This window comes from Rutilus rutilus (genome assembly GCF_951802725.1).
Source record: "Rutilus rutilus genome assembly, chromosome: 18".
Classification (NCBI taxonomy): domain Eukaryota; kingdom Metazoa; phylum Chordata; class Actinopteri; order Cypriniformes; family Leuciscidae; genus Rutilus; species Rutilus rutilus.
In genome coordinates, this window is record NC_140231.1 from 1,881,055 (window position 1) to 1,892,090 (window position 11,036).

The 11,036-nt window shown below is 39.8% G+C and overlaps 1 protein-coding gene across 2 annotated transcripts; it reads right to left on the bottom strand.

Moving 5' to 3' along the window:
- Positions 1 to 380: 380 nt before the first annotated feature.
- On the bottom strand, positions 381 to 2,902 carry LOC311276634 (uncharacterized protein). 2 transcript variants are annotated; one of them, XM_084386416.1, is made up of 3 exons: positions 2,440 to 2,902; positions 1,867 to 1,940; positions 381 to 1,560 (listed from the first exon to the last, which is right to left on the bottom strand). In XM_084386416.1, the coding sequence occupies exons 2-3, from the start codon at positions 1,917 to 1,919 to the stop codon at positions 708 to 710; spliced, it is 906 nt and encodes a 301-aa protein (XP_084242542.1). In that variant the 5' UTR covers positions 1,920 to 1,940; positions 2,440 to 2,902; the 3' UTR covers positions 381 to 707. The 2 variants fall into 2 exon arrangements, with proteins under 2 accessions (XP_084242542.1, XP_084242543.1); XM_084386417.1 differs by lacking the exon at positions 2,440 to 2,902 and having other exon boundaries at positions 389 to 1,560; positions 1,867 to 2,053.
- Between the last annotated feature and the right edge of the window lie 8,134 nt (positions 2,903 to 11,036).

Genomic DNA, 11,036 nt, shown 5'->3' on the forward strand with positions numbered 1-11,036 from the left:
TAAAGAATGCTTTCAGCACCTTGTTGAATCAATGCCACGTAGAATTAAGGCAGTTCTGAAGGCGAAAGGGGGTCAAACACAGTATTAGTATGGTGTTCCTAATAATCCTTTAGGTGAGTGTACATATGAACACCATGTCATGTCCAGACAAGTGTGAACTGTTTTGCTTAACAATTATTTATTTATTCATTTCTTAAATGTAATTTACTTACTTCTTCAGCTCAAATATTTAGTCTCAGCAAGAAAATCTCCTTAACAATTTTTACAAAGTTTTTCTAAAATCACACTGATGAAATAAATCTATTACCAAATAATAATAAAAAGAGGAAGAGATTATAACCTTTTTTTTATAAACCATTTTAAAAGACAATAAGTTATTTATGGTTTAAAGACAATTATTTTATTCCCTTTGAATTCAAATACAGTTATACATTTTATATACATGTATTATTTTTATTTGGAAGTGTAAAATATAAAGCACAATATATACACACACACACACACACACAAAAAAAAATGTGTCTTGATAATCTAGAGCAAAAGCAATGTAATCTTACACTTGAATTTCTCTGTCACAAAATATCTTTTTCTTTAGCAAAAAACAAACAAAACAAAACATAAACCAGTGCTATTCTGCGTATCCTATTTAAGTCTAACTTTTGATGATGTAACATTAATCATTGTAGGACATCAATAATTATCATTCATTAATTCACGCTCTCTGATATTCTTTCTTTCAGTTGATTGATTTCATTCATGGTGTTCTGTAACTGAGTAATTCCTTTCTTCATTTCATTAATGAATGTCTCTGCTTTTTCCTTAAACTCCTCTTCCTTTACTGGTTTTGCAGGCTTGTCCTTGTTGTCTTCAATAATTTCGTTCAAAAGTTCAAGCATTTCACCAATCTTAGCTGAAGTTTCGGAGAGGTTTCCAGTCAAATTTAAAGTTGTACGCTCTTGAAAGCAGTTGTAAAAACGATCACGTATTTCAGTGAGTTTGTGCTCTGGTATCGTAGGGTCTCTCAGTATTTCCTGAGTATGCTGAAACATTTTTTCCAGCAAGTTAATCATAGGACTCATTTTGTTCTGAAGTTCTTCAAGTTCAGTTTCAGTGCTTTGTTTAATGTTCTTCTCCTGCTGTATTTTTCTGAATTGCCCGATACCAGCAGTAACTCCACCAGCTGTAACTCCACCAGCTGTAACTCCACCAGCTGTAACTCTACCAGCTGTAACTCCACCAGCTGTAACTCTTCCAGCTGTAACTCTAACTCCGCCAGCTGTAGCCGCAACTGCTCCTATTCCCGCAACTGCTCCTATTCCCGCAACAATAGCAGCAGCCCCCAGAGCAAAAACAGCTGAAACTATTTCTGCAATCATGAGAGCCCCTCCTATTGCTGCTGCTATTGCTACTCCTATTCCTATTCCGAGCTTAAAAGCACGTTCGTAATCGTCTTCAAACCCTTTGGTGAGGTTGCTCATTTTCTCTATATGTGTCTGACATTCAGCAGAAGTTTTCTCATATAGCATATTCAGTTCAGCTTCGAGATGAATAACATCAGATCTAGAGAAAACAAAGAAACATCAGGAAATTTAGTATGTTTTGTAATGCAAATATAAAAATTTTATGGGCACATTAACTGATATGTACTGTAGATGAGTTCTTAAGTTTATTTTGATAATTTAGGCCTATGCTATATACTGTATATTTGTATACACGGATTAGAGTGATTTTTTTAAAAGGAAATATTGCTTAATAAGCTAACAATTTGTTTAAACACCCAGACAATTATTATGATCCTCTGCATCAAGAGTAACACAGATAACAAACAAACTTCATGTAAAAACATAACACGTAACAATCTCTCACAATATTTCGAGTGGTTCCTCCATGCTGCTGCGGCGCCGTCTGCGTGAAGCCATTGTTGCTGCAACTGTCCTGGTCTATAATATACAAGATAATGAATTTACATTTGGCCCTTAAATAATCAATAATGTCAATTACTTGCACATACTTTTCATACATTTTAATGTGTAAGAGACAATGAAGTTTTAACTTTGACATCTGAACTTTTGCGATACAATTTAGCTTATATTTTTGTTCAACCCTTATTTTCCTTTTCTCAAAAATTAGTTTTCGTTTAAACAATAATTGCCAGACTTCCGGCAATACCATTGCAGACCCCCTGTGGAAGAGTATCATCCTATGTATCACATTATCCTGTAATATTACTATTAACAAAACTATGAAAAATAAAAAATGAAAAATCCAGTCCAATAATAGAAACATTCACACTGCTTCTGTTTAATCTGAGTGCTTTTTCTCTCAAATTTGTAAACTACAGGTATACACAGTATTATATAAAAGCCAATATAGATATACAGCTCCTGTATATTTTTCCACAGGCATGATTTTGTAAACAATGTAATCAAGAATACTCACATTTCAGCACTGAACCTACTTCAAATCTACAAACTCTGTGTGTGTATGACACTAATTCCACACTTCTCTTCTTCGATAATTAATTTGCAGGAGCACAATCCTCCTTGTTATTCTACAATGTTATTCCTTCCGGTAGGATTATTGTTCAAAAACAAAACGTTAAAACTTTCTGTTTCCTCTTTACACGAGAACGCTCGCGGGTGAAAACGTACAAATATTTTATCAGATGTGCCTTTCGTTTAGACGGCGACGGCGTTTTTGGGGCTAAAAACGCAAAAAAGTGAAACCACCCTCCAGAGTGGAAATCTTAAAAACGCTCCACCGTCGCGTTCCCGAAAGGGTAAAAACGCAAAAGTATGCTAGACTGCTGGGTTGTATCAGAGAATGTCTAATAAGGGGAGAAGTTTCACTCTCAGTAAACTTCCGGCTTCTGAACTGGTTGCAGTTCCACTCTGGCTCCACATGAGGGCGCTCACAGGACGAGTGCAGGATGAATGAGATGATTGTCTTGAGATGCCTCTCAAAATCCACTTTTCTCAGTATATAATATTTTGTCTAGTAATTTGAATGTTGTATTTGAAAGGAGATTCAAATAAATTACACACTGCTGGGTGTTAGATTTTTTAGAGTCACTTATTTGCTTTAGAAAGTCTTTTAAAATGTCAATGACGTCATACACATCGTACGACCAGAGATACTGCTTTACGGCAATCCTTCAGTCGCTTTGGTGCTTTCACGCTCTACACTTTCTTTTCTCTCGAGGCATCGACAACATAGCTGACACAGGTAAACACACACAGCTGACACAGGTAAACACACACAGCTGACACAGGTAAACACACACAGCTGACACAGGTAAACACACACAGCTGACACAGGTAAACACACACAGCTGACACAGGTAAACACACACAGCTGACACAGGTAAACACACACAGCTGACACAGGTAAACACACAACACAGCTGACACAGGTAAACACACACAGCTGACACAGGTAAACACACACAGCTGACACAGGTAAACACACACAGCTGACACAGGGAAACACACACAGCTGACACAGGTAAACACACAACACAGCTGACACAGGTAAACACACAACACAGCTGACACAGGTAAACACACAACACAGCTGACACAGGTAAACACACACAGCTGACACAGGGAAACACACACAGCTGACACAGGTAAACACACACACAGCTGACACAGGTAAACACACAACACAGCTGACACAGGTAAACACACACAGCTGACACAGGTAAACACACACAGCTGACACAGGTAAACACACAACACAGCTGACACAGGTAAACACACACAGCTGACACAGGTAAACACACACAGCTGACACAGGTAAACACACAACACAGCTGACACAGCTAAACACACAACACAGCTGACACAGGTAAACACACAACACAGCTGACACAGGTAAACACACAACACAGCTGACACAGGCAAACACACAACACAGCTGACACAGGTAAACACACACAGCTGACACAGGTAAACACACAACACAGCTGACACAGGTAAACACACAACACAGCTGACACAGGTAAACACACAACACAGCTGACACAGGTAAACACACAACACAGCTGACACAGGTAAACACACACAGCGGACACAGGTAAACACACACAGCTGACACAGGTAAACACACACAGCTGACACAGGTAAACACACAACACAGCTGACACAGGTAAACACACAACACAGCTGACACAGGTAAACACACACAGCTGACACAGGTAAACACACAACACAGCTGACACAGGTAAACACACAACACAGCTGACACAGGTAAACACACACAACACAGCTGACACAGGTAAACACACAACACAGCTGACACAGGTAAACACACACAGCTGACACAGGGAAACACACACAGCTGACACAGGTAAACACACACACAGCTGACACAGGTAAACACACAACACAGCTGACACAGGTAAACACACACAGCTGACACAGGTAAACACACACAGCTGACACAGGTAAACACACAACACAGCTGACACAGGTAAACACACACAGCTGACACAGGTAAACACACACAGCTGACACAGGTAAACACACAACACAGCTGACACAGCTAAACACACAACACAGCTGACACAGGTAAACACACAACACAGCTGACACAGGTAAACACACAACACAGCTGACACAGGCAAACACACAACACAGCTGACACAGGTAAACACACACAGCTGACACAGGTAAACACACAACACAGCTGACACAGGTAAACACACAACACAGCTGACACAGGTAAACACACAACACAGCTGACACAGGTAAACACACAACACAGCTGACACAGGTAAACACACACAGCGGACACAGGTAAACACACACAGCTGACACAGGTAAACACACACAGCTGACACAGGTAAACACACAACACAGCTGACACAGGTAAACACACAACACAGCTGACACAGGTAAACACACACAGCTGACACAGGTAAACACACAACACAGCTGACACAGGTAAACACACAACACAGCTGACACAGGTAAACACACACAACACAGCTGACACAGGTAAACACACAACACAGCTGACACAGGTAAATACACGTGCTAGAAGAGTTTTTGTTTTAAAAGACCACGCCGAAAAATACACACACACACTTGTCATAGTCAGTCCTTCACTGACCAATCAGCGTTCATTAGCAGAATGCTAGCGTGTTATGGGCAACAACAACTCAACCTGTAAGAAATCGAAAGGACATAAGTACTCGTTCATTCAAGTATTAAGTATTAATTTTGACTCATCTGATACACAGAATGTCATAAAAAGGTCGAAATTAAGTCATAATTTTTACTTTTTAATCTCACAATTTTGCATTTTAATCTAATATTTATGACTTTTGAAGTCTAGACATTTAATCTTATAATTATGACTTAAGTATGTCATAATTTCAACTTTTCATGCATTATATTATTTTTCTTATGTGGCTGAAATGGGCTTCCATATGTGCATGACATAACGTCAGCAATAATATTGCATTTAAAATGATTTTTTTCCCTTTTTTTCATGAAAGTGAAGCCCTTGTTTGTTTGTTCCTTTTGGTTCAATTAATAAAAATTTACAATTTATACACAATATTCATATTTGAATATCATTTTAATTATTAACACAATGAAAAGAATAATAAAAAAATACAAGAATTTTTCCTTTTGTGATCCGGAAAAAAATTAATAAAAATAAATTTAGCTTCGAGCAGCAATTGTCAGGGTTCAAGCATTTAAGGCCTTTAAGCACATGTGTAAAAATATATAGGGCCCTATCTTGCACCCAGCGCAATTGACTTTGTTCACGACGCATGTCTCATTCCTATTTTGCACCCGACGCACAGCGGACTTCTCCCTCCACAGACGCACGTCAGTAAATTAGGGAATGAACTTGCGCTCCCGGGGCGAAAAGAGGAGGCGTGTTCCGGCGCAAACGTTCCCTGGTGCTATTTTGCAGTTTCAGAAAACAATTCCTCCACTGACCAGGAGAAACCTCGTCTAAAGTCTGTGGTGCGTTATTCAGAGGCTATTTTAAGGGCGCATGCTTGGCCATAATGTAGCTTGTGCACAACACACACACACTTTGCTTCTCTCATCTACACAGAAGCAGCAGTTCTCATTTTTGCAAACCATACATAATTACAAGGAAAAATATTACCACACGAGGGAAATCATTGTTGTGTCCATGAAGATGTGAAAAAATAGGCATAAATCTAGCTTACACATTTACCCAAATTATCATACGCCTGTTTAACCGAAGCTAATATGTGTGTGTTTCTCCATCCCCAATGTCACTTCTCTGTGTTTTACGGCCCTGACGAGAACGTTGGTCTCCTCGGCTGTGAACCGCTCCTGGCGTGCGTCTGGCAAATCCGCCGTTATAATAGCAATCCGCCATGGAACAAGCACGCCGGCTCTTAAAGGGAATGTGAGATGACGCTCTGATTGGTTTATTTCACATTACGCCCAAACCACACCTATGAGTAATGAAGCTCTTCAGACCAACCCCTTTTAGATTTGCGTCGGGCGCAAGAGTCATTTATCCCGCCGGTATAATAGCAACAGCGCCCGAGACCCGCCCACAAAGTTACTTGCGTTTCGCGTTTGATACTTGCGTTTCAGATCGTTAAAATAGGGCCCTCCATGTTTTATTTAGCAAGCCTGTTACCATCTCAATCAAAGATGGAAATTACCATTTACAGCCAATACAGGCAACTTACCATAGGAAAAATACGGATTTCAAGGTTTTTTTTAACAGCTATAGCCACAACTATAGTCCGATCTTCATAAAAGTTTGCATGCTTGTTTAGAATCATGTGTTGCATGTCATTCGGGTACTCAAACCCCTCCACCACGGTAAGGTGGCAGTTCAAGGAGAGGGAGTTATAGCCATTTTAGTAAAAGTGCCTTCTCCCAAGTTTTAACGGCCTTCGGGACCATGAACCAATATTTTTACTTTTTTTTTTGATAACAATTGACAATCAGACTCCAGAGAATCTCGCTGCACTGGTTTGGTTCAGATAGGGCCAAAAACCTCGGAGTAGGTCGATATAGTATTTATTTATTTTTATTTTTTTTTACAAAATACTCTCAAACTTTGCTAAAACAATGAGCAAATCAGAGGCATGCATTCCAACAATATAAGACTGAGCCATTTCGTACTTTGACCGCTGTAGCGCCCCCATCAGGCCGTTTGGGGCGAGCCTTGGTGACGTTGTAGGCGGTGTGAGTACTACCAGCCCTCAAAGTTTCAAGTCTCTACGACTTGCTACGATCGGTCTGCCCGATCACTTTTATGGGAGAATGCTGATCCTTGGAAAATTTAACAATTACAACTGGGTTTCAGTGCTACACGCTTGAACCCCTAATAATAATAATAATAAAAACAGCTACAACAGTGTTCCCAAGCCTTAAACAGTTCCAGGTATGAGGCCACAACCCACCAACTATCCAACCTTTTACTTTTGTAACCCTTTCTTTTTCAAAGCTTGGAGTTTATTTACCCTTTCACAACTTATTTTTCTGTGAGTCTATGGGAAAGTACACACAAAAATTTAATTCAGTAATTATTTACTCATCCTGAGTTATGTTTCCTTTTAGAACTAACACAGTAAGTGTACTGTAGTAATAAGACTACTGATGTCAGTGTTATGAGGATGTTTCATCATTACTGTCCAGTGACCACCAGATGATGCTCAAGAGCAGGTGAGATGAACTCTGACATTTCTGATCATAGTCTCTTTTGTTAATTCATCCTTCTGCTCCCCTTGACTTTACTTGTTTTTATATTATTCATTAATAGTAGACTTGTTAGACACGTCAGATGTAATCACGTTTCCTGTTTTCATAAATGGGTGTTTTTTTTTTTTCCATAAGTGTTTTACAATCAGCTATTTGTTTTTATTTTTCTCAAAGAGCTGGACATTAAAGAGAGAGCCAATCAGAGTCGAAGTAGCCAGTCTTCCAGCAGGGGGAGGACATTGAGAACTTGCATCGCTTTGAGCATATTGCCAGAACCTGGAGGTGGCCAGAAGACAAGTGAAGTTATCGTCTTGTTCCACTGTTAACTGGGAAAACGCTAGAGGCATACCTTGCTATGGATGAGGACCAAGCTAGAGATCTATGGCGCTCTTGGAAAAGTTCAACATCTCTCCAGAGACCTACCGCCAGCGGTTCTGGGCTGCTTCTACTCCAGCATGCTTTATGAGAGAACTACTAGTTAATGTAACCCCACCTATATCGTGTCACCTATCTAATTAATCCTCATTTAATGACTCACACTTTAGTGTACATCGCCTTCTTATAGAATGCAGTGTGTGTTTGTTATATCTATCTGAGTACAAATGGACACAAACGGCAAAGGCCTATGTCTAACCACACTTGAGACAGAGTCATAAATCCTCCCAACAGAGGAATTTCCCGCTTGGAAATTCCACCTTTATTATTGGTCGAGCCAACCCGGAGGGGTGGGATCTTTCTCAGGCTTTAAATTGCCTCTACACAAGCCCTTCTCTCTCTTGGCCTTCTCGGTACGTTCAGGTTGCTGTCCTGCATGGCACCAGGCCACAGGGCATGAGGCCTCGACCCACAACCAGCCATGTGCTCATCCAGGAGAGAGAGGACTCTCTCAACCACAACAGAATCAAGGACAACATCAGGAGTTTGGTACAATTTCTTCATTCAATGCAGGAGGAGTCAATCGCAACTCCAACCATCAACTCTTCCGACTTCCTCCCTTCTCCTGGTTCTTCTGCGTGGCCTCTCTGTCCCAGGGCCATGAGCTCATGGAGAGAGAGTGAACCTTCAACCAGAACAGAGTCAAACAAACCAAGCAAGTTCATCATTTCTTCATTCAACGCTGAAGAAATCGATTAAGACTCATGGGACCATCAAAATCCTTCTTTGGGAACTTCAAGAAATGCTTTCACTGCAAAGGCCATGCATGTATACATTTAATGAGGTGCTCTGAAAATAATAAACTGATGGCTCTTTTCATAGTTAAAGGAACCGTATGTAAGATTGTGGCCAAAACTGGTACTGCAATCACTTTCAAATGACTGTAGAGCGGTGTATCCCCTCCCCCTCCCCCTCCCCCCTGACTCGAGGTTGCCAGATAGGCTGCAGGATCCAGCAGGAACGTAGGCTGCCACAAGGAGCTTCCAATGGCAAGTGACGAGTCCTACACAGTAAGTGTTTTTTCTGTTAATTATGTTTATGCTTCATGAGAGATGTTTCGCGTATTTCGGATTCATAACAAGGTCTTTTAGGTTTCGTAACGTTAGACACGTTTGTAGCTGCAGCTGTGGTAACTAGAGCAGAGCTGGCAACCCGGATGCCGAAACACTACTGACTTCGTGATTGGTAGATAGGTGGAGGGTGGAGCATCAGGCCAAAACACAACATGACAACATCAACATCAGTTGAGGGCTGCAACTTCACTTTTAAATGACAATATCCTGGCCGGACTACTGTTTGTCAGTGATGTAAGTATTTGAAATGAACATTTCTTAATGTCTAGTGACATATCAGGGCCATTTTATGATGAATTGAAATACATTTCTTACATACAGCTCCTTTAAATGAATCTTTTCCATAGTTCCTGCTTCCAGTTTCATTCTGTCACTTACCATTCTACCTATGCATGTAAGTGTGTTTAGATTAGTCCGACTGATTACACTGTATTTTATCTCTGCATTCTCCTTTTGATTCTAAACTGATCTCAAATGGCACTGATTGATAACCAGTGTTTTGTGAAGGGTGTTGTAGTAGTGGGAGAAAACCGATGGTTCTGATGACCAAATTTGTGAGCAAGTGCTCACCTTTTGAGAGGGATTGACTCATGACGGTCAAGGGAACACTGTGGTGACTAGTACAGATTACTGGTCTGGATTGGTACAGATTATTAATCTGGTGGGCTCAGATAATCCACGGTATATGAAAATCCACTGAAGAATAAGAGTCAAAATAAGATACACCGGTGTTTTGCCAGATGAGAAGTTTATTTACTATTTTAATTCATTTTATAACTATCATTTATCTCTTTTAATTCCTTTTATAACTGTTTTAATTTCCCCTGCTTTTATTTTGTGTCTATTTTCTATGCAAAGCTCTATGAACTGCTATAGTGTGATTATTATAATTCCTTTCTCTGTAAAGCTTTTGAATAACCGTTTGAATTTTCCTTGCTTATATTTTGTGATTTTTATTCCTCTCTATATAAAGCACTTTGCTATAGTGTATGAAATGTGCTATATAATTAAACTTGCCTTGCCTTATGTTTGTGATTTAGTTAATAAAACTTGTGCACAATACGTATTTTATTCTGATTCTCTGCATGCAACAAAGTTTATTTTATGATTTAGATTTTGACTACGGGCTCTTAGTAGCACTGTACAGTAAGAAAGACGTTTCCCTCCCCCGGAAATTAATATTTCTTAGAATTAATAAACAATTAACACTGAAAGTTCACGGGACGAAATGGTTGATTATAATTCTATTCTAATTCTATTAACTGATCCAAATATTCATAATTAATAATTACAAGTTATGATTGATTATTAATATTTATTCTGACCTAATTTGCTACAAATGCCACACATCAATGATCTTTTGGAGACGATCGGCCAAGCCAGGAGTTAGTCCCAGCCTCCCAGGACAACCAGGCTGGACACCATCCGACTTTCACGATTTTCGGGAGGGGATTGGAGCTTTAACTTAAATTTCTATATTTCCATAACTGTTCACACTGACATAATGAGTTGTTCTGCAGTAAACTGTACTAGCCAAGTCTGCGGGAGTGAGAGCGAGGCAGTGATACCGCGACTTGGGCACCAAGAAGCCATATTTGGACATTGCCGGTTTAAATTTTCTACTATGGTAGAGAGTGACGGTGCGTCGTCCATCTTTTTTTACAGTCTATGGTTGACATCCATGTTTTTTCAGTGTAAGCTCTAACAGTTGAGTTCGGCAGAATGTCCCAACGTGACACCAATCGTTAAGTGTGTTGTGTAGTGTAAGCAAGTAAGGTTAGGTTTGTGCTCCTCTGACTGTCAAAGGCTAAAA

Coding starts and splice junctions, on each gene's coding strand:
- LOC311276634 (XM_084386416.1), bottom strand. CDS start 1,919: ATGGCTTCACGCAGACGGCGCCGCAGCAGCATGGAGGAACCACTCGAA. Junction 1,561..1,866: donor GAGGAACCACTCGAAATATT/GTGAGAGATTGT, acceptor TGTTTTCTCTAG/ATCTGATGTTATTCATCTCG.